Source organism: Octopus sinensis, linkage group LG1, assembly GCF_006345805.1.
Source record: "Octopus sinensis linkage group LG1, ASM634580v1, whole genome shotgun sequence".
In the NCBI taxonomy this organism is placed as follows: Eukaryota; Metazoa; Mollusca; class Cephalopoda; order Octopoda; family Octopodidae; genus Octopus; species Octopus sinensis.
In genome coordinates, this window is record NC_042997.1 from 146,910,197 (window position 1) to 146,934,185 (window position 23,989).

Sequence of the window (23,989 nt, forward strand, 5' to 3'; positions counted from 1 at the left end):
AGCCGATTATATCGACCCCAGTGCGAAACTGGTACTTAATTTATCGACCGCGAGAGGATGAAAGGCAAAGTGTGACCAGAAGGGCTCGATATGAATCACGACTATAAGATACCCGGTTAAACTATATTTGGTTAAACTGCACCGCAAAATGTGGGAGTAGTTAGGAATCTAAATCGAAGGAGACAGACACACAACTTGACTTTTATATATAAAGACTAGCAGTATCGCCCGGCGTTGCTCGGGTTTCTAAGGGAAATAACTATATAAGCATTTTTAGAGAGTTACTTCCCTTATAGATGCCAATTCGGGCTTTCTTAGCCATTTCTGTTTTGGTGTCTTCAAGCCATGAAGTTGTTGTTCTAAAAGAACGCTGGTCTCCTTGACAATGCTTTACGACGTTGATTTCCTTACACTCCCTTCCCCACAGCTTCACGATGGAGGGAAGAAGGGGGAGAAGCAAACAGGTGCAGGTGTGACCATGGACGCCAACTCCGCCGCCATCGACACACGAAAAATTATGCATTAAAATGGAATAAAAAATGATGTTAAATTATTTTTAAAATCGTAGACTCATCGTAGACGCGCGCTAATAGCCAGACGGGCTCGATATGAATCACGACTATAAGATACCTGGTTTTGGTTAAACTGCACCGCAAAATGTGGGAGTAGTTAGGAATCTAAATCGAAGGGGACAGACACTCACACAACTACAGTTTTATATATATAGACTAGCAGTATCGCCCGGCGTTGCTCAGGTTTGTAAGGGAAATAACTATAAAGCATTTTTAGAGAGTTATAGCCAAAAAATAGCAAAAAAATAGAAAAAAAATGATGGTAAATTTTTTTTTGAGAGTAAAAAAAGGTTGAGTTGCGTCCCCTAGACAGTCTGTGGTTTATTTTTTTTGATTCTCGACCCCATGTCGAATTTATCGATTTTTTTCAGAACTGGGGGAACTTTTCAAAATTTTCGCTGCGTTAGTTTTGAATTATGACATTGGGCTATGTGTGTGTCAAGTTTCATCAGAATCGGTTGAAAGCCGTGGTCAGAGTGAGGGTACAAGCAAACAGACACACAGAAACACGCACAGACAAACTGCCGTTTATATAGAGAGAGATATACACACACACACACACACACACACACACACACACACACACACACACACATCATCATTGTTTAACGTCCGTTTTCCATGCTTGCATGGGTTGGACGGTTTCACTGGGGACTGGCAAGCCAGGAGGATTCACCAGGCTCCAATCTGATCTGGTAATGTTTCTACAGCTGGATGCCCTTCCAAACGCCAACCACTCCGAATGTGTAGTAGATGCTTTTTACGTGCTATCGACACAAGATCCAGTCGGGGCTGGGTGGGGTGGGGGTGGGCTGGCATCAACCACATTTGGATAGTGCGTTTTATGTGCCACCGGTTCGAGGAGCCAGTCAGTCGGCACTGGCAACGACCCACGCATGAATGGTGCTTATTGCGTGTCACTAGTACAGGAGCCAGTCAGGTGGCACTGGCATTGGCCACAGCTACAATTTCCATTTGATTGTGGTTTGTTTTGATTTTACTTGAATCAGTAGGTCTCCTTGAGCATGGCATGTTGCCCGACGATTCAGAGGTACTTGTTAAATGGGCTGGTTACATGACACTGGTGTAGGCTATGGCTGTGATCTCACTTTACTTGCCGGGTCTTCTCAGTCGAGCATATCTCCAGAGGTCTTGGTCTTTCGTCATTTCCTCTGTGAGGCCCATCGTTCGAAGGTCATACTTCATCACCTTATCCCATGTATTCCTGGGTCTCCTTCTTCCATGGGTTCCTTCCACTGTTAGGGAGCGACACTTCACATACCTCATCCATATGCAGCACATGATCATACCAGTGCAGTCGTCTCTCTTGTACACCACATCTGATGCTTCTTATTTTTTTACTGCCCACAAGGGGCTAAACATAGAAGGGATAAACAAGGACAGGCAAAGGGATTAAGTCGATTACATTGACCTCAGTGTGTAACTGGTACTTAATTTATTGACCCCGAAAGGATGAAAGGCAAAGTCAACTTAGGCGGAATTTGAACTCAGAACGTAACGGCAGACAAAATACTGCCAAGCATTTTGCTCAGCATGCTAAAGTTTCTGCCAGCTCGCTGCCACAACTGATGCTTATGTCCAACATTTCTCTCTGGGTGCTTACACTCTGTCATGTGTGCACACTGACATTACACATTCAGCAGATCATGCTAGCTTCATTTCTTTCAAGCCTACGCATGTCCTCTGCAGTCACGGCCCATATTTCACTGCTGTGAAGCATGGCAGTTTGCACACATGCATCATACAATCTACCTTTCACTCTGAGCGAGAGGCCTTTTGTCACCAGTAGAGGTAGGAGCTTTCTCAGCATTGCCCAGGCTATTCTTATTCTAGTGGCAATGCTCTCTAAGCATCCACCCCCACTACAGATTTGGGCACCCAGGTAGCAGAAGCTATCACCTACTTCTAGTTTCTTCCCCTGGCATGTGATGGAATCAGTTTTCTGAGCATCCTTGATGTGTATTACCCTGCCTCTGTGCATCTGCCGCACACAAAAGCTATCTTCCCGGTTAACCTTCCTTTGATGTTACTGCACCTCTTACGCATCCATAGCTTACAGTATGTACATCTTACAGAGTTTTTACCTACACCTTTTCTACAGATTGAGCAGGGCCATCTACCTGAAGGGGTTTGAGATGTGTTCGCCTTTCTACTTAATAGTACTTTGGTTTTTGCAACGTCGCCTCTAAGGCCTTTCGATTCTAAACCTTGCTTCCACACCTGAAATTTCTTCTAGTTTTGGTAGTGATTCCACTATGACAGCAAGGTCATCAGCATAGAGGAGCTCCCAGGGGCAACCTGTCTTGAATTCCTCTGTTATTGTCTGAAGGATTATGATGAGGGCTGATCCTTAGTGAACTCTGACTTCTACCCGGAATTCTTCACTATACTCAGTGCCGACCCTTACTTACTAATGGCATCCCTGTGCAGCTCTTATTAAGCACTCGCCAATCCCCAATTTCTGCATCGCCCACCAGATAAGGGATCAGGGAACCCTGTCAAGGGCTTTCTCCAAATCAACAAAAGCCAAGAACAGGGGTTTATCTTTAACTAGGTGTTTCTCCTGCAGTTGCAGTACCAGGAATATAGCATTAGTAGGGCTTCTAAATGGCACAAAACCAAACTGCAGACCTTTTCCCTAGTTAGTTGTGCTATGACCCTCTCCGTGAGCTTCATCACATATACATATATATACATACATACATACATACATCATCATCGTTTAACGTCTGTTTTCCATGCTAGCATGGGTTGGACGGTTCGGCCAGGGTCTGGGAAGCCAGGAGGCTGCACCAGGCTCTAGTCTGATCTGGCAGTATTTCTACAGCTGGATGCCCTTCCTAATTCCAACCACTCCGTGAGTGTAGTGGGTGCTTTTAACGTGCCACCGGCACGGAGGCCAGTCAGGGCGGCACTGGCAATGGCCACGCTGGTATCACAACTACAATTTCTATTGATTTTGATCGATTTTGATTTCACTTGCCTCAACAGGTCTTCGCAAGTAGAGTTTTGTGTCCCAAGAAGGAAAGGTATGCATAAGTGGACTGGCTACATCCCAGGTAGAGGCCACAGGTTATGGTCTCACTTGTCCTGCCGGGTCTTCTCATGCACAGCATACTTCCAAAGGTCTTGATCACTAGTCATTGCTTCGGTGATACCTAATGTTCGAAGGTTGTGCTTCACCACCTCGTCCCAGGTTTTCCTGGGTCTACCTCTTCCACAGGTTCCCTCAACCACTAGGGTGTTGCACTTTTTCACACAACTATCTTCATCCATTCTCGCCACATGACCATACCAGCGCAAACGTCTCTGTTGCATACCACAACTGATGCTTCTTAGGTCCAACTTTTCTCTCAAGTTACTTACAGTCTGTCGAGTATGAACACTGACATTACACCTCCATTGGAGCATACTGGCTTCATTTCTTGCGAGCTTACGCATATCCTCAGCAGTCACGGTCCATGTAGCATGGCTGTTCGTACACGTGTCATACAGTCTGCCTTTTACTCTGAGCGAGAGGCCTTTTGTCACCAGCAGAGGTAAGAGCTCTCTGAACTTTGCCCAGGCTATTCTTACTCTAGCGGTTACACTTTCAGCACACCCGCCCCCGCTACTGACTTGGTCACCTAGGTAACGGAAGCTATCAACTACTTCTAGTTTTTCTCCCTGTAATGTGATGGAAGTTGGTCTCTGTGCATTTTCAGTGTTATTGCTCCTGAGCATCTGCCACATACAAAAACTATCTTCCCAGTTAGCCTTCCTTTGACATTGCTGCACCTCTTATGTGTTCATAGCTTATACTTGGTGCATCTTATAGAGTTTCTACCTACACCTTTTTTACAGATTGAGCAGGGCCATCTACCTGAAGGCGTTTGCGATTTGTCTACCTTCCTACTTATTAGGACTTTGTTAGTGACTCAGCAATTAGTGCAAGGTCATCAGCATAGAGGAGCTCCCAGGGGCATCCTGTCTTGAATTCCTCCGTTATTGCCTGGAGGACTATGATAAATAAGAGGGGGCTGAGGACTGAACCTTGGTGGACCCCTACCTCTACCTGGAATTCTTCACTGTACTCATTGCCAACCCTCACCTTACTAACAGCATCCCTGTACATGGCTCGCACAGCTCTCACTAACCATTCATCTATCCCTAGTTTCCTCATTGACCACCAGATTAGGGATCGGGGGACCCTGTCAAAGGCTTTCTCCATGTCAATGAAAGCCAGGTACAAAGGTTTATCTTTGGCTAGGTATTTCTCCTGCAGCTGTCTTACCAGGAATATAGATTCAGTGGTACTTTTCCCTGGCACGAACCCAAACTGCATCTCATCTAAACTGACTCTCTCTCTAATTAGTTGGGCTATGACTCTCTCCGTGACCTTCATTACTTGATCCAGCAACTTGATACCTCTGTAATTATTTGTATCTAGAGCGTCACCTTTACCTTTGTAGCAGTTGACTATTATGCTGCTACACCAGTCACTGGGTATGACTCCTTCGTGTATCACCTGGTTAACTATACGGGTGACTAGGCTATAGCCAGATATTTTGAGCATCTCTGCAGTGATTCCTGATGGGCCGGGGGCTTTCCCTGCCTTCATACTCTTGATTGCTTTAACTACCAAGGTACTGTCAATTTGGATAGCTGGTCCCTCTGTTGGGTCGACATTCGGCAAACTCTTTTTCTCCCATTCATTCTCTTTATTGAGCAACCTTTCATAGTGGCGTCTCCAAACCTCTCTCTTTGCAGCCTCATTTAGTGCAAGTGAACCATCATCCATACGGACACATTTCTCTCCTACCACATCACGATTCTCTCTCACGCACTGTCTTGCAACACGAAATACTTCAAGTCTTTGGTCCTCACGGCGCAGAACATTGGCAAATTTTTTCTTATCTGCTTCCCCTCTGGCTAAATAAACCTGTCTCCTAGCTTCCCTTATGGCAGTCTGATACAATTCCCTGCTACCTCCGTTCTTCCGGTCCCTCCAAGCCTGTTTCTTTTGTCTAATAGCCCTGTCAACCACATTGTTCCACCACCACGTTACCTTGGGTTGAGATGGGACTTTGCTCCATCCACAGATCTGGTCAGTGGCTTTCAGCAGATTGTCCCGTAGAAACCTTCAGTTGTCTTCCACATTATGTGATGCTATATCCCCTTCTTTTTCATTGAAAGGCTTAGAGTAGTACGTCTCTAAATCTCTGTCCATTTGCAGGATCTTTAAGCTTCCAAACCCTTCTCCTCCAAGCTGGTCTTCTTCTGGGCAACCATTTAGCCCTGATCCTGAAGTCGTTAACTACTAATCTATGTTGAGGGGTACATTCTTCGCCTGGGAAGGTTTTGGCATTTATAAGCAGCCCTCTTTCCCCTATTACATTTGACAGTGCAATCTGAATGCTTAAGGGTTAAGTGAACCCTGGTGGACTCAAGTGCAGCATTTTGTTTTTTACAATTCTTTGAACATGGACTCTTCATTTGTTTGTTTGTTGCCAAGAGTATTGTAAAATACCCGGTGGATCACTGTTCAGTCAAAATAACACATGTTGACACAATGAAAAGTATGGAAGATTTAAAAACAACAAAATGGAAGCCTGTGCTGTAGTTGCAGTAAGCTTGAAGCCTTGCAGAATAGGTGGGACCATCAGTGTTACGGAAGGCTGTAAGCAATGCGAATCAAACATTAAATGTCAATAACATTATCGAATATATTGTAATGTCACCTTATAACTTTTTAATTAGTCCTGATATTTCAGGTAAACTACCATTTAAAAAAATGTTTTTTCAAGTGTTAAAAATCAATAGAGTAATGTATCTGTTATTTTTAAATACCAGCATGTTGTGATCAAAATACCATGTGTGATGAGTTATGCAATTTTTGGCTGTGTTTTGTGCTCCATGGATTAGTATATTTTTGTGAGGAATTGAGTTACATTATCACACATGGTGATTAGAGCTACTACTTCTCATTCAAGTTAGTTTGATTTTTAAATCAGAATGGTTACTTCAATTCACAATGTTCTATATTATGGGTTGTAGTTTTGATGGTGGTTGTGAAGTGCTTGTTCTTAATAAATGCAGGTGCATTTGTCAAGGTGTTCCTTTAATTTAGATGTATAATGGCTGAATTGTGTTGCACAATGTAACATTGCAAGCACATGTTAATATTGTAGATGTGGAAGTTAGTGCTCATAGATTTCTGTTGTTGATGGGCCATTTCTGAGTAGACCAGCTGCATATTTAGTCATTCTTGATTGACTGTGTTGATGGCAGTGGTTGTATTTTTGTTGAAGTCCAGTAATTTCAAGGAACAAGCATTTAAAGAGTTTCTGTTTCCTGGGCTTGTGGCTGTGAAGGTAAGGAATGCTGAGTTTCCATTGACCTCCAGCACCTTTTTGGAAAGTTTGTGGTATGGATGGCCTGATCTTTTAGCTCAGTGCATTTATTCTGGATACAGATAAGTTCTAATATGAAGTGAATGAACAGATTTCTGGTGGCATAAGTCCATTGGAATTTCTATTTAAAGTTTTTGTGTACTGATTCTCTTGGAGCTTATCTTGTCTTCCTTTTATACTGTTATACAGTTGCCTCTGCTTCCCAGAGCTTCTTCATCAGCCGTTTCTGATTCACTTAACTTCTCTCATCATCTATATTGTCAACACCCTGGGCCATACATCTTACCCAGTCCCTTCTCTTGGAACGTTGACTCTCTGGAATTTCATTCTTGTCATGTTTTCTCGTAGCCATTGACTTTCAACAGTTACTATTGTTGCAAAGGCCATGGGCAGAGTTCCTTCCAAACTAAAAGCAGCTGTACAACTGAGAGGGAATCCAGTCATAGAAAATCTGTTTCAATGAACTCTGTTTGACCCACGCAAGCATGTGGAAATGAGCCGTTAAAATGTTGATGATGGTTATGTCAAAGAATAGTGATGATAGGTTTTATAATGTTAAAGATAGTTCACTATAAGTTTCTGTTTTGGAAGTTGTCAGATATTTTTAGAAGTGTGTCATGGGAGATGAAGTTAAAAACTTTGTTGCTGTTAATAGTTGTCAGAAATGTGCGTATAAAGGAATTTATTTTTAAGCTGTCCTATATTGTGTGGTGTTCAAGGATCTGAGTTGGAAAGAGGAATCTGCAGATTGATGTCAAGTCATTTCAGGAATTGCATGTGGGAGTGGGAAGGTGATGCATCTGTGTATTGCTGCTTTTGTTATTTTGTTTTAGAATTGTTATATAATGTTGCTCAATTTCCAGATCTTTTGCAGTGTTTGCTAGATGAGCACAGTTTGAAGGTGTATATTTGTGATTTTGCCAAGCTTTGAAGGTTTTTTTTTTTAGTTTTTGTATATCTCTATTGCTTTTGTTGTATCTGATGGAAGGTGTAATATATCTTGCATTTGTGGCTTTTATCTTATGTGAGTTAATTTGCTATTGGTGTATGGGCGTGTCACTTGAATTTGTCATGTGCAAGGTTGTGTGGCTGTTGTTGACCTTGTATGATGTGTTACTGCTTGTTTTGTGGTTTACATCGATCATGAATGTTTGCCTGTTGTAGGATATTTTTTAATTGGCCTATAATTATTTTATTGTATATATTGTGGTGTTACTGGTCTTGTTTAGCCTCTGGTCAACCTTGATTGAACAAGTCTCCCACTCATGAGCATCCAGTCACTTTAGTGGTATCTTGGACTTCATTATCCTGTGTCCTTTCAGGGAGTTTTTAACTGCTGTTTCTTGGAGAATAAACAACCACATAGCTTGTTCATGCAACTTCTGTATTGGTTATTGTTCAGTCTCAGGTCATCCCTGATTGAACAAAGAAAGCATTCCAGCTGTAATAACCCTGTCCCCTTAAGTATTGATATATAGGGTTACATTATCCAATGTCTCCCTTGCTAGATTGTAGGGTGTAATTAAAGGATAGTTGGTTGCATTTTCTAACAAGGGGCTCCTTCAGTAGCTTGTGTAGGGTGTATATTGTTCATTATTGTAATTTTAAATTCTGGGATTGTTTTTTTTAAAGTTTGTGCTAATATTTTTGCTTGATTTGTTCAGTCTGCTATGGTGATGATGGACTGTTAATTGGAGAATTATGGGGTTGGTTGCCGGCTGTTTGTGATAAGCAGGTGCGTGGAGTGGAAAGTAATGTCTGGAGACAAGTTGCAGTTAACTTGGTGAGGTATGTGGGTGGGTTGTTTAGGTTATAAATAACCTAGTTTTAATGTGATTGTGTCTCCACTTATGTTATCTGCTTTGTTTTTGTGCCAGGATGTGTTGCGTACATGAGATTTTATGTGTAGTCTGGTGGGGGCAGTTAGTGAAGTTACTGGTGGTATTTTTTTACTTGTTTCAGTCAGACTGCAGCCATGCTGGAGCACTTTAGTCGAACAAATCAATCCCAGGACTTATTCGTTGTAAGCTTGGTACTTATTCTATTGGGATGTAGCAATATTAATAGTTTCATCAAAGTAGATATTGTGAGCTTTAGGAGAGGAACATTAAAATATTGTAATACCCTTGTTTTTACTACAAGTGAAATGTTACTGTTAATACAATAATAATAATTTGTTGCATTGGTACACAACTGCACAGTTATAGGGCAAGATTATAGTCAACTAGATACAACAAATATTTTATCAACTGTGGAGATATGAACTTGGATTGTAGGGTAATGAAACTTTTTTTATAAGTTTAGTCAGAGGAATTGGGATGGGCAGCATCTGTGATCCTTTGCAGGATGTCTGAGACTGGTGAGAGTAAGGGAGAAAATTATACTAAGACCAGAGTTTCGACTGGAATGTTTGTAACTGGATGCTACTTCTGTTGATTTATTTCTTTTTAATGTTTTCGAGTCGTTATAATTTGTCCAATTTCCAGTTTTTTTTTTTTTGTAGATTGAATGACTAATTAAGTTGTTGGTGAGCCACATAGGTTTTTGGTCTATGTACTTTTGTGAAAGGGCCAGGTGTTAGTGCCTATGTCCTAAACCACATACTAAAATGCATTTAGTGCAGTACTCTTCCTTCTCAGTGTCATTTTACCACATTTAGATTTTGTAGAAGGGCAAATGACAAGTAAATTGATTATAGTATGTTATTATTGAGACATTTTTCATCCCATGTCCTGTCCACTCAGAATTATGACAAATCTGAGTGATTTTTATTTCCTGTTATATCATGGTTTTAGAATTGGTATCCCTGCATGTCATTAGAGGTAGCTAAAAGGGCTGGCATCAAGAAGACCATTTAGTTATGCCAAAATGGGAGAGCAGATGTAACAATGACGATGTCTTCTGATTCCTTCATCTTCACATCAACAGATTTGAAGTTTATTGTTCATGTATGGTGTCTATTGTTATACTTGTGGAAGATTTTGTAAATGAAAAGGATTTTCATTTACAAAGTCTTTTCTTCACTTGTCAGAGCAAAACATGTCTGGAGTTGTCTTCTTAATCTGATAAAAACAATATTGTTGTTTCTTTATTGCTTAATTATTCTAATTCAGCTTTTTAATACTCCTTACATTAAATATATTAGCAATAACATACTCATTGATGTTAAAATGAATGGATCTCTGATTTATTTCATTCTTTCTTATTGAGTGAAATGTTGGCTTAATAGCTAATTGATAGTTTTGTTACCAACTTCATTGACAATTTAATGACAGGTTTTATTTTTTTTTTAACATGGTGGCATGGGTTGGATACATTATATTACTAGTTGTCACAAGCTTTTGTCACCTTGTAAGGCCCAACATCTGATATCTGACTTCAACCACTTCTTAGATCTCCCTTGGTTTCTTTTGTTTCATTCTCAGCATTTGGGACTTTTTCATTTTGCAGCCATTGTCTACAGCAGTGGTTCTTAATATGGGTAGTAACCTCCCCATGGGGGTGTTGTGAGTTCATGAGGAACAGCAAATGTTAAGGGATTAACATTTGCTGTTGGGGTTAATCTGCCCAATTTTCAAGAAAGGGAGCCGCGAAGACCCGCTTAACTACCGACCGGTTTCCCTTACTTCAATAATCAGCAAGATGTTTGAAACCATCCTTAAGAAAAGTATGTTGCTCCACCTCCAAAACACAGCCTCTATCTCTGATTCCCAACATGGCTTCGTGCTGAAAAGATCATGCTTGACCAACTTACTGGTAATGGAAGAATTGGTGACACGTATCCTGGATGATGGTGATGCTGTTGTCATTGTTTTATTGGAATTTGCCAAAGCTTTTGACTCGGTTAACCACCGCCTATTACTTGTCAAGCTTCAGGCATATCGTTTCCATCCGGATATTGTACGATGGGTTGGTGCCTTCCTCTCAGATCGCTCCTTCCAAGTCGAAGTTAATGGTTCGCTGTCCGACGTCTCCAGCGCGAGCAGTGGCATGCCTCAAGGTTCAGTGCTTGGGCCCTTATTGTTTTTAGTCTTCATAAATGACTTGCCCGATGACCTCACGCAACACACCCTTCTATTTGCCGATGATGTCAAACTGGTCGCTCCTCGCAGTGATATAGATGATCTTCATCGATGCCTCCACCAAGTTTGGAGATGGTCTAACGAATGAGACCTGTGTCTGAACGTGTCAAAGTGTTGTCATCTGCCTGTTAGCGCTTCTCCTGCAACTCAACTTGATTTCGAGCCGGGTTGTCTGCTGCTGGAGAGGACCGACCAGGTAAAGGACCTGGGTATCTTGGTGGATTCTTCCTTTTTGCCCTCGGCTCAGTGCGTCCATGCTGCCAACAAAGCACGCAGAGTTCTGTTTTTGATTCGACAGTCATTCGGAATGCTCACAGCAACCATATTCCTACCGCTCTATCTCACGCTGGTGAGACCCATATTGGAGTATGGGATTCAAGCCTCTTCACCTTATCTCCTCAAAGACATACATCATCTCGAAAGAGTCCAGAAGCTGGCTACCCGCATGTTTCTTGGTCTCAAGTATTTGTCTTATAAAGAAAGGCTGAAGACGCTCGACCTTTATTCTCTAGAAAAATGACGATGCCGTGGTGATCTCATTCTTGCTCACAACATCATAAGCGGAAAGTGTAACCTCTCGAAAGAGCTGTTCTTCACTCCTGCTCCAGAGCGTCGGCTGCGGGGTCACTCCGAAAAGCTCTATCTGTGACGATTTCATCTCAATCGAAGGAGAGGGGCTTTCTCCGTCCGGGTTGCAGATCCGTGGAATAAGCTGCCGGACGAGATAGTGAAGATGCCAACGACCGCTCGGTTCAAAGTCGCTTTTGAGCAGAAATGGCCTGAACTCTTTGCATGAGCACCCTCCCTGTACATAACTCCGTGTCCCCCTACATGGCCTTGCTTTTTGCTTTTTGAGCCAAAAAATTAACTTAACTAACTTATTCACAAGTCTTTGTCACAATTAAAATATCAATATAATATTGGGTTTTGAGTGAACATATGGAAAGTACCACTGTCCATATGATTCTTCAGTAATTTCAATCAATGATAAAGCATTGTGCAAAATTAGCTTGTTTGGCCAAATATGGGGAGGAAGCACTTGTAAAATGCCCTTCTGTGAAAGAGGGTGCTGGGTTACACAAGGTTGAAAACCACTTGTAAATATCCATATAGTTGTCTCTCCAGCATGCACTGGCTGTCTTTAATGTCCAGCATTCTCTCAGTTAATTTGTTGTGCTCCTTATTTTATGCAATTTAATATTCTTTTCTACTCTAGGCACAAGACCCGGAATTTTTTGGGGGATGGGGCCAGTCAATTAGATCAACCCCAGTATGCAACTGGTACTTAATTTATCGACCCCAAAAAGATGAAAGGCAAAGTCATCCTTGGCAGAATTTGAATTCATAATGTAAAGACAGACAAAATACTGCTAAGCATATGTGCTCACGTTTCTGCCAGCTTGTCGCCTTAAATTTATGCAATTTAACATTGCACATCCAATGGAGTATATGTGGTTCCTTTCTCTGCAACTCCTACAGCTTTTTTACATTCAGTAATCATCACCATTTTAACATCAACTTCAACATGCTTGCATGGGTCGAAGGAATGTATTGAGGCAATGGTTTCCTTCTTGTTGCCACCCGTTTGCAAGCAAGCTAATATTTCCCCATAGCCAGATATGCTTATGTGGAATATTAGAAATGAATGACACTGCTTGTATGACATTGACAGTAATTTACAACTATGATGCAATGTCAACATGTCATGACAATGACACACACACATGTAACAGGCTTCTTTTAGTTTCCATCTACAAAATCCACTCAGTAGGCTTTGGTTGGCTCAAAACTGTAGTAGAAGACACTTGCCCAGATGCCATGCAGTAGGATTGAACTCATAACCATGCAGTTGGAAAGCAAACTTCTTAACTACACAACTGTGCCTATCAATGTCCATGCTTTATCTATTAGCAGCAACATGCTTATATATATTTTGTGTAGTCTGCATGTAGTTGGCATGGAAGAAAGGAAACCCTTGTTGATAGCAGAAGTAATAACTTTCTAAACCTTTATTTCTGTGTCACTAAAGTCTACTCCAGAAGAACTAATTGTTATTTAGCCCTAAGCTGGAACAAATCAAGCAAATCTAAGATTAAAAGCATTCAAGAAAGGCAGTGAGCTGGCAGAAATGTTAGCACGCTGGGCGAAATGCTTAGTGGTATTTCGTCTGCCGCTATGTTCTGAGTCGACTTTGTCTTTCATCCTTTCGGGGTCGATAAATTAAGTACCAGTTACGCACTGGGGTTGATGTAATCAACTTAATCCATTTGTCTGTCCTTGTCTGTCCCCACTATGTTTAGCCCCTTGTGGGCAATAAAGAAATAAGATTAAAAGCATTCAAGCTATTATTACTTTGTCGTGTTTTCAAGATTACCCCATGTGTCTATTATCCTGTGCTTTTATCTAAGCTGGTGTAGTGTGATGTGATGGGAATTTGACTTGTTTCTAGCAAGTTGAGTGATTATGTAGAAGTTCTCCAAAAATTTCATCTACACAACAAATTAACTTTATTTAGTGATCATTTACAGGCTTCATTTCATGGGTAGCTCTATTGATACTTATTTCTTAACATTTAGTAAAATTTGTTTTGATTCTCTGTTAATCCACCACCAGAGATTCCTGTGCATCTTTTTTGTTCCCATTGCTTACATTATTCTATTCATCTCTTTTGCTGAAATGCTAAGTTATGGAGATGTAAACCAGCTAGTAGTAGTTATCAAGTGCAAAGAGGTGGGGGTCAAACACTGATACACACACACACACATAAACAAACACAGCAGAGTTTTACACAGTTGCCATCTACTAAATCCACTGACAAGGCATTGGTTAGCCTGCCCCTGGCTCTTGTAGAAGACATATACCCAAGGTGCTGCACAATGGGACTGCACCTGAAGCTATGTTGCAAAGTGGGCTTCCTTACTTTACAGCCATACCTGCACCTGTGTTAACATTGTTTACACAGTATCAAATTCTTACTTATTTTTTTTTCCCTTCATATTGAACCTATCATAGAATTTAAACTCATAATTTAGGAGTAATTCAAGATACACAGCACATTCTTTTTCAAAACCAGTACAGAGAGCATAAGTAGAAAGACAGTAGTTGTATCACACTGAAACTATTTATATTCTAAACTACCTAGATGGTATCAGGAATTTGTTCTTTTACAACTAGCACTTTTAATTTTTGCCATGTTGACTATTGGGCCTTTGTCCTTTTATAGCTCTAAGGGGTCCATACCACATTTTTCAGGGCTACCTAAAATACAGCTGGGACATTTAGTTCGTACAGAAGTTTCTAAGGAATGATAAGCAAGTTCAACTGCTCATTTTACTTGAAAAAAAGCTCATGTTGGGGTTTTGCAACAGGAAAGTCTACCTCAATAACTTTCTTCTAATTCATGCCAGCGTGGAAGAGTAAACTTAAATAATGATGTTAACAAGCATACAATTAACTTTGTCATTATCCTCATATGTCCTTCTTTGTGTTAATACAATATGATAAATATTGATCATTACATTACATTACTCTAGTTTTGTGTACTATCTAATTCTTGTCTGCCCGAGTTGAAAATTCTTGTCTACTTGAGTTCTCCTCTGCCCGCGTTGAAAATTCGTCTATATGATGTGACAAAATTTCTTTTCCAGATTAAGTAACTTGATCTGATGACTTAATATACACACGTAATCTATTTTGATTTGACTTGTAACATGTGTAACATAATCACTGAAAGAGACCAAAGTTAGTAATTACACAGTAATGGTGTAATATCAGTATTTTCATTGAATTTGCCATTTACCAGCTGTTGTGTATGCATGAACTTATAATATTGGATGTGGTATTGTCTTCACTAGCTTTTGTTAAGTACCAGATCAGCTTTTATTAAGCAAGCTTTGATTAAGAGCATTCCAGCCGTCACCATCCTTTTCTGTATATTGGAGATTATTATACCAATTAATGTATCTTTTTTGTAGCTTTCATTATATGTTGTTTTCATGTAGAGTATCTAAGGTGTGTTGATCTGGCAGAATTCATCCCTCGGTTTAGCTTAAGAATCTCGCATCATATTTTTTTTTCTACTCTAGGCACAAGGCCTGAAATTTTGTGGGGAGGAGGGCCAGTCAATTAGATTGTCCCCAGTATGCAACTGGTACTTAATTTATTGACCCCGGAAGGATGAAAGGCAAAGTCGACCTCGGCGAAATTTGAACTCAACATAAAGACAGACGAAATACCGCAAAGCATTTTGCCCGGCGTGCTGACAGTTCTGCCAGCTCGCCACCTTAATCTCGCATCATATTGACTCACCTGTTTTAAAAGTTTGCTTTGCAAACCATCTGGTTTTGAGTTTGATTCCTTAGGCAATTGTGTTCTACCATATATCCTGGTTCACCTATGTCTTGTGAGTGAAATTTGGTTGACTGAAACTGTTGAAAGCCCATCATATACATACTTGTGTGTTTAGATTTTGACTGAAAAATCCATTTTCTAATAAAATTTGGCTGTTTGAATTATTTCCATTTGTTTTAAATTTATCTAATTTAAATTCAGATTTCTGACGATGAAGATGACACCCATCCAAATATTGACACAGCCAGCTTGTTCCGCTGGCGTCACCAGGCTCGTATTGAGAAGATGGAACAGGCGAAAAAGGAGAGAGAAAGCTTTGAAGAAAGTGTCAAAACGTATGTACACAGTGTTTCATTGTTTGTTGCTGTTTAGTTCCATGTGGAACCACCATATGATCAAAACCCTTCTAGCTATAACCATCTTGTCATTTTGTAAACCAGAGTCTACACTGCCTATGTCTCCTTAATAATGGAACCTTCATCATTTACTTGTTTTAGTCATTGGACTACAGCCATGCTGGTGTACTGCTTTGAAGGATTTAGTCAAATAATTTGACCTCAGTACTTATTTTCTAAGTCTGGTATGTAGTCTATTGGACTCTTGCCAAACCACTAAATTATGGGGATGTAAACAAACCAGCACCTGTTAAGTGGTGGTGGTAAGAGGAGAAACACAGAAGTAGTGTACATTTGAGTGAGATTTAATGTTTATAGCATTTTGAGCATCTGTGTACAATTTCCTCATTGGCTCATTCTTTACACATGAAGGCATAGCTACAAAGAAGTTGCTGGACCACTGACCTTATTATTTCAAACCTTTACTGGAATCATTATGTTGTTGAGCTGACCTGTGATCAAAGACATTTCGGCCGTAACTACCCTGTCTTTAGAAATGAAATGGACATCAGAGAGATTAAATCCTGGAAGGGGTAGACCCAGGAAGATGTGGGACAAGGTGGTGAAATGTGATCTTCAGTTGTTGAGCCGCATGGAGGCAAGGACAAATAAGTGAGACTTCTGCTGATTTGCTGTGCTTGAGAAGACATGTCAAGCTAAGTAAATTGTGGTAAAAAAAAGCATCCAGTACACTTTGTAAAGTAGTTGGCGTTAAGAAGAGCAGCCAGCTGTAGAAATCATGCCGAAACAAACTGGAACCTGGTGCAGCTCTCCCACCCATGCCAGACATTACAATGATGATGATTACAACACATCATCATCCTTTAACGTCTGCTTTCCATGCTGGCATGGGTTGGACAGTTTGACCAGAGCTGGCAAGCTGGAGAGCTGCACCAGGTCCCAGTCTGATTTGGCATGGCTTCTATGACTGGATGTCCTTTCTAATGCCAACCACTTTACAGTGTGTGCTGAGTGCTTTTAATATGGCACTGGCTCGAGTGTTTTTGTGTGGCACTCCATGTTGTTTTATATGTTGGAATGTGCAATATAATCTTCACCTAGTTGGACGCAGGGACAGTATATTTCTGGCTCTCTGCCTGTTTAACCAACTACCTACAATGACAGATATCTTCTTGATTGAAACTGATCTTGAAAATACTCAACAAAACAACAACCAATTAATATAAAATATAGCTATTTACTCACTCCATCTAAATTCTCAGTCTATTTCCAAAATAAATTGAATTGAAATTTTATTGGTTGTGTATTTCAATAGCGGTTAAATTGTGAGTTCAATACAGGTTTTGGGGCAATTGTAGTAGAATTTTATTTCCTTATAACTATTTCAGAAATAAGAAAAGGTTAGAGGAAAAAAAACAGAAACTCAATGAAGCTGATAAGGTAAGTAATTGTGAAGATTTCACCTTCAGGTTTTAAGATTTAAGTCAGGGGTTCTCAACTATTTTTTACCTATGAACCTCTTTGCTTACTATTTTCTTCTGGTGGACTCTCGTATCCATTGTATGTTTAAAAACTAGTTTTATAGAATCTTCTTTCAAAATTCCTATTTTGTTTTTCCCACATTACCTTGTGTAGGTTGAACTATGTAAACTTAGAAAAAGAAACCTGTTTGTTTCTTGCAATACGCACCAATGCATACATCTAAAGCAAACATTTTTAGTGGCTCTTAAAATAGTATTGTGGATCCTTATCTTACTATTTTGTTTCTTGGACCCCCCCCCCACAAATCTTATATGGATACTGGTTGAGGACCTCTGATTTAAGTAATGAGACAGATCTTATTGTGATGTATTTTATGTATTCTAGATTTTTATAATGGAAATATATTTACTGTCTTTTGAAATTTTGCTTTGAGTTTGTTGCAATTTTATGTGTCTATAAGTAAAGGTACATGCTCTTTTATTGGATTCAGCCACTGAATTGTGGCCAGGCTGGGGCACTGCCTTCTAGGGTACAGTAAATTATACCAACCCAAGCAGTTATTTTATTGAACTGGGCAAGAATTGATCTGGTCGTAGAGTTGTAATCAAATATTACAAAATATTTCATCCTGCCATCTACTGGTTCTTCCATCGAAATGCCTATTTGTGTCTTATTTAAATACACAAGGTGCCAGTGCCATGTAAAAAGCACCAGGATACTCAGTAAAGTGGTTGATGTTAGAAGGTCATGCAGCCAATAGAAACCATGCCAAAGCAGACAATTGAGGCCTGGCTGGCTATTTCCTGCTAAACTGTCCAACCCATGCCAGCATGAAAATTGGATGTTAACTGATGATGATGGTCAGTAAATTAGTAGTCAGTAAATATTTGTAAATGTATTCAGTGTTGTACTTTTGATCCATTAATTGTTTGATTTGAAGAAGGGCCCTGTCCAAAATATGTTCATTCACCTCCATGGCACATGAACTTGTCTTAAAAAATATTATAAGCAGTTTCTCAGATTTCCATCAATTATCCAGTCTTTCATAACTATTCATATTTCTATTTGCCATCGCTATGGACCTGAATGACATAACTGCATTGGGGAACAGGATTTAGGTTAGAGGGAATTTTCGTTTTTAATTTACAAAACTTCATTACCTCTTAATGTGTAATTTTCAATGAATGATAGAAGCTGTGCAATTGTAGTGTCATGTAACTCGATCAATAACCTGTTCTTATTTAATTCTTGCTTAAAAGAAAGTGTCTCACTGAGAATAATTACTCTCAGTTGTTACTTGATTTGTTTTAAATTTTGGTATCTAGTAACAGGTTGAGATAGTTCATATTTTTAGTTTAAGAATTGGGATAATGTGGAATGGAATTGCTTTGTCCCAAGTCAGCTCTGATTAAGCAAACCTTTAATTAAAAGCATTGAAACTATAACCATGCCATCTCTTTGTATATTGAGGACTACATTGTGCAATGTAGCCTTCCTCTTTTTAAGATAGTAGGGTGAGTTTAAGGGGGTTTTGACATATTTCTAGCAAGTAATGTGATTACATAAAGGCAAACTTGTTCACATTATAATTATTATTTTTAAAGTGGTAGTCTACAATTCTCCTTTCTATTTCTAAACAATCTTGTCCAGTCAGGAATAATTGTGTGTTCTGATGTTGAAACAAGTCTGAGCAAGTTGTGGTAGTTTTCAATGGCTGTTAATTAAGCTTTTTATCATGTGAGGTTTGTTTGATGTTGAAAATTGATGGGAATAAACAAGCTGTTAATGCTGTCAACATCTTTTGTAAATTGGTTGTATATGTAATGTGATGATTTGTATTCAATGATTTCATGTGGCAACTACTAAGCCATGTATGTTACATCATACTGACCATCACATGGGTTGTTACCAACTTAATCCTTTATCATTCAGATTTTTCTCTCGAATGTAATACTCATTCATTCACATTGTTTTAAATTAATCCTGCATTATCCCATAGCTTTGGGATTTAGGTGATGTGGTTGTTTGTTTTTATAATGACACTGTAGGGTAGGTGTGAGAAGCCAGATCAGCTTAGTTTGAATATAAAACAAGAAGAGTATTTGTGCCAGATTTGGCCGGATTGTTAGAAACTGTATGGTTTTGTATAAACTGATCAACGGCCAGTTCTTAATCTCTTATTATAAAAGGCAGATTTTATATTATATAAAGGAAAAATGACATTGCAGACAGTAAGAGTAGGGATACTGTTGTGAAGTTGTAGCTACCAGCAGAGAAATGCAGGAGAGAGCTAATATGTGCCAATCCTTTAACAGTTACACTAAATCCCGGATGTGATTATCCTTTATTTTTTATTTGTTTTAGTCAGATCGTTGCAATGCTTGGGCACTGCCTTGAAGAATTTTTAGTCAAATGAATCAATTCCAGTACTTTTGTTTTTTTCTAAGCCTGGTTCTTATTCTATTGATCTCATTTGCTGAACTGCCAAGTTATTGGGACATAAACACACTGACACTGGTTAAGTAGTGGTGAGGAGACAAAAATAGGCACAAAGACACACACACACACATATGCATCCATATATATGACAGGCTTCATTTAGTTTCCATCTTACCAAATCCATTTACAAGGATTTGGTCAGCCTGAGGCTATAATAGATGACACTTGCCCAAGGTACCACACAATGGGACAACCTAGAACTAAATGGTTGGGAAGCAAGCCATACCTGCACCTATGTCTTCTTGCCACACTGCCATACCTGGGATTTTATTCTGCTTAGATATCTTCTCTTCACCTAAATGTTTTTACAGTGTAGGAAGGCTACATTTGACTTAATTACAAAATAATTGAAGCTTGTTTTTTCATATCAGGTACCTTCAGCAGAATTAGCCAAACTTAAGATTGAAATTTCTGAACTTGAAAAACAAGAGAAGGAATTCCTTGAAAAAGAAGAAGCTCTTAAGAAAAAGGAAAAAGTATGTAAACTGTATGAATTGGATCTGTTTGTGAAGCATGTCATTAAATTATTTTCCAGCAAACTTATGAATTAACTGTTAACATAATGTAGCATATTAAATATTTTTGTTATTTCAGAAGATTTCTGTTAAATTGACACACTTTAATTAAATATTACACATAATAAGCATTAATCTGTGTGAAATTAAATCTTGAGCAAAGCACTTCATTTCACATTGCTCCAGTCCACTCATCATCCTTGTCATCCTTTAACGTCTGTGTTCCATTCTAACATGGTACCACAAGAGCCGGTCAGACTGAAGCCTGTACCAGACTTCTGTAACTGTTCTGGCAGGATTTTTACAGCTGGATACCATTCTTCACCAACCATTCAGCAGAGTGGACTTGGTGTTTTTTATGTGGCACAAGCACAGGTGAGGTGAGTAGTGCTTTGAGTAATCCTGCAGCAGACTGGTGCCCTGTCCAGGGAGGAATATATATGCCAGAGAAACTGGAAAATTGGCCCTATGCTCATTACAGAGTAATGTGGACTAACTAGTATAAGAATATAAGACAAAAAAAAGGAACAAAATCATTGACAGAACTCAAATGCTTTGTAGCTTTTGGTGACAGAAATACCACTTTAGTATATGCCATTCTATTTCCACATTTTCAACTGTTTTTATTGTATTTCTACACTTCTGCATATGTAGTTCGAGTTGAATGTAACCCACAAACTAGTGTTTAGAAAATTTGTTTGTTTACAATTAAGCCAAACTACTTGTTAATGTTTAGCCTCAGAGCAGCCTTGGTCCAACAGACATAATCAAAGGCATTCCAGACCGTTTTTTGTTTCAGTGTTTTTTCTTTTTCATAGTGACTTAGGTTGGGTAAGGTTTCTTGAGACAATATTCTATACCTAGATGCTTTACTTGATACCAACTAATTCGCAATAGAAGCAACAATTACAGTTAAGTAGCATTTTGCCTTGCAGATGAAAAACTCCTTGCAATATATATTTACTTTAGGGCAGCAAGCTGGCAGAAACGTTAGCATGCCTGTCTTTACTTTCTGAGTTCAAATTCCGCTGAGGTTGACTTTGCCTTTTATCCCTTCAGGGATAAATTTAGGGCCTTGTTTCTAGAGTAGAGAAGAATATTTCTTTACCTTTTTTTTAATTTATTATTGTACATGACTCCAAAGTTAGGAGTGATTTCCATTAAAAATTACTGATTGTACGTAGTAATTAGCAATAAAGCAACTTGTTTGGAGTTAGAAAAGGAAAGAAAAAGCTAATGAGAAGCTGCCTTAAAAATCATGAAACAGTCGATGCAAGATTTAAAAGAATTATAATTAAATTTTTCTGGGGAAAACATTGAGAAAAATGTTTGTGGTGTGGGGGATTACTAGAGTAGAAACACTTCTTACAAGAGGAGACAACAGCAGTCATAGGACAAGAACTAGCATAAGATGAGTGACTTGAGAAGTAAGTTGCTTTATAAGGCAGTAAAGGACAGTTTTGCCAGATAACTATAGACTTCAGGGATATTTAGATATTTTCAAGGTATGTTTTGTAGTTTTTAAAAAATTATTTTTTATTGTGAAAATTATAGGACTGTATTAAAGGAATATGATTTTAGTCAAATTATGATTTAATACTTGAATAGTGATTGAATTTTACCAAGTTTCATGTTCCAATTTTCTTGAAATAGCATGTTTATACAGTGGTGTATTGTATATTAAGTAATTTTGCAAAAAGAATTTAGAAAAATAAATCTGCTGAGGTACAGTATATTGTTTTGAAGTTTAGTTTAAGTTTATTAATTTAATATACTTACATTTTCTTTTCCAGCTTACTCCTTGGAATGTTGATACCTTGTGCCATGATAAATCTTCTAAAACTGTAAGTTCTCTTAAAAATACAATCATATTCATTTACTGGTTTCTTTCTTTGAAGTGTAAAACCTTCAAAGTCAATTATAGTCTGCTGTAATTATTTTACCAGTCTGTCAAATACTTAACCTATCTCAATATCAGGGACTTGAGTCAGACAAAAGTATCACGAAATGTTTGTTGTTTAATGTAAAGATTTTTTTTCGCACATTGCCTCTCAGCAATACATATTTATTCTTTTACAAGAATAGTGTCAGCAATAACTTGGAAGTTTCTACCTACTTAGCCTTCATTGAACAGTCTGATAGAAGTCATTGTCAATACTTGTAAAGAATAATAATCTATATAGATTCGAAAATTCATTTGATGAGACGCTAAATACATAGGTCGGTGGTGTAGATTAAAGAAAGTCAACAATTTTGAATCTTGTTTTTGTCGATTAGTTAGAAGACAAAATGAAGTGATCTTTGCAGAGCCTCTATGATTAATGGTACCAATACATGGTGTTGCTGTAGATTTAGCTTGATCAGAAGTTTAGTCAGAATGTTTGCGGCTAAGCAGAGTCCAGTACTAACAACTAAAGGCTAGGCAATGAGGTGTTAAACTGGGTGACATATTGGGTGCACATTTCAATTCTGTTTTAAATTTTCTGTTGAATAAAAATGTGAAACTATGTTTTCTTCTAACAGTTAATAAATGTAACTCAACCAAAAAGAGAAGAAATGACTGAAGAAGAAAAAACCAGAAGGCAAGTAAGTATATTTTAATTCTATTTTTCCTACGTCCTTTGGCCGAACTGAGACATTGGAAACAATCTAAAGATTGCATTTAAAAATCAAAATAAGACAGTTATTTGAATCCAGAATTATACAAATTCTGAATTTCTAAAACGAGATGAAAACAGCTGTAGTTAAGAAAGAGATATATATATTCTCTTATTCTTTTACTTGTTTCAGTCATTTGACTGCAGCCATGCTGGATCACTTCCTTTCCTTCAGCAAATTGAACCCAGGACTTATTCTTTGTAAGCCTAGTACTTATTCTATCGGATCCTTTTGCCAAACCACTGTTACAGGGATGTAAACACACCAGCATCAGTTGTCAAGCTATGTTGGGGTGGGGGGGTGGGGGACAAACACAGGCACACAAACATATACACACACATTCATCCATATATATATGACAGGCTTCTTTCAGTTTCTTTATACCAAATCCACTCATAAGGCTTTGGTTGGCATGAGGCTATAGTAGAAGACACTTGTCCAATGTACCATGCAGTGGCTCTGAACCCAGAACCATGTGGTTGGTAAGTAAGCTGCTTACCACAGAGCCACTTCTGTGCTTATATATGATAAGAATCAAGTTAAAAATAATGGTCATTACATTTTTTCCTTTATTGGAGCAGATTTGGCTTACAGTTGTTTCCAGTAGTCATGAGTGTATTACTGATAGTGAGATATGCAAAACAAGTTAAAAATAAGTTAAACCTGTGTAAAAACCAGTTTGTCTGAACCCATCCATTGATTTACAATATAGAATTGGGATGAACCATAACCTTAGACTTTATCAAAAGATTATCTGGAGTTCTTTACTAATCTAAGTAATATTGTTAGCCTGGCATGCCAACAGAAAACTTATGAAGTATTTTACCTGGATTGATAATCCCTCACTATTTGTTATATCGTGATTGACCATGCTATTGGATGTTGTTATACATCACTGATCACAATGTGCTTTGCATTGTTTTAGGTTTCAAATGATGCTACCCTACTGGTTCGACGAGCAGACTAACATTTTCCCCTACTCTTGTAGGGTGATGCATTTACAGCTAAGTGGGTTGGAACTACAGGAAATGAAGTGTTTTGCTCAAGAACACAATGTGTCAC

At 38.8% G+C, this 23,989-nt stretch overlaps 1 protein-coding gene across 3 annotated transcripts in view; it reads left to right on the top strand.

The window, feature by feature from the left end:
• The window catches only part of LOC115214042 (hsp90 co-chaperone Cdc37), a 36,207-nt gene that overhangs the window by 6,900 nt on the left and 5,318 nt on the right, over positions 1–23,989 (top strand). For all 3 annotated transcript variants that reach the window (XM_036505663.1, XM_036505664.1, XM_029783072.2), the window contains 5 exons: positions 15,619–15,752; positions 17,162–17,213; positions 20,126–20,230; positions 22,063–22,113; positions 22,793–22,855. In XM_036505663.1, the coding sequence (XP_036361556.1) occupies positions 15,619–15,752; positions 17,162–17,213; positions 20,126–20,230; positions 22,063–22,113; positions 22,793–22,855 (405 nt within the window). The remainder of the gene's footprint in view (positions 1–15,618; positions 15,753–17,161; positions 17,214–20,125; positions 20,231–22,062; positions 22,114–22,792; positions 22,856–23,989) is intronic.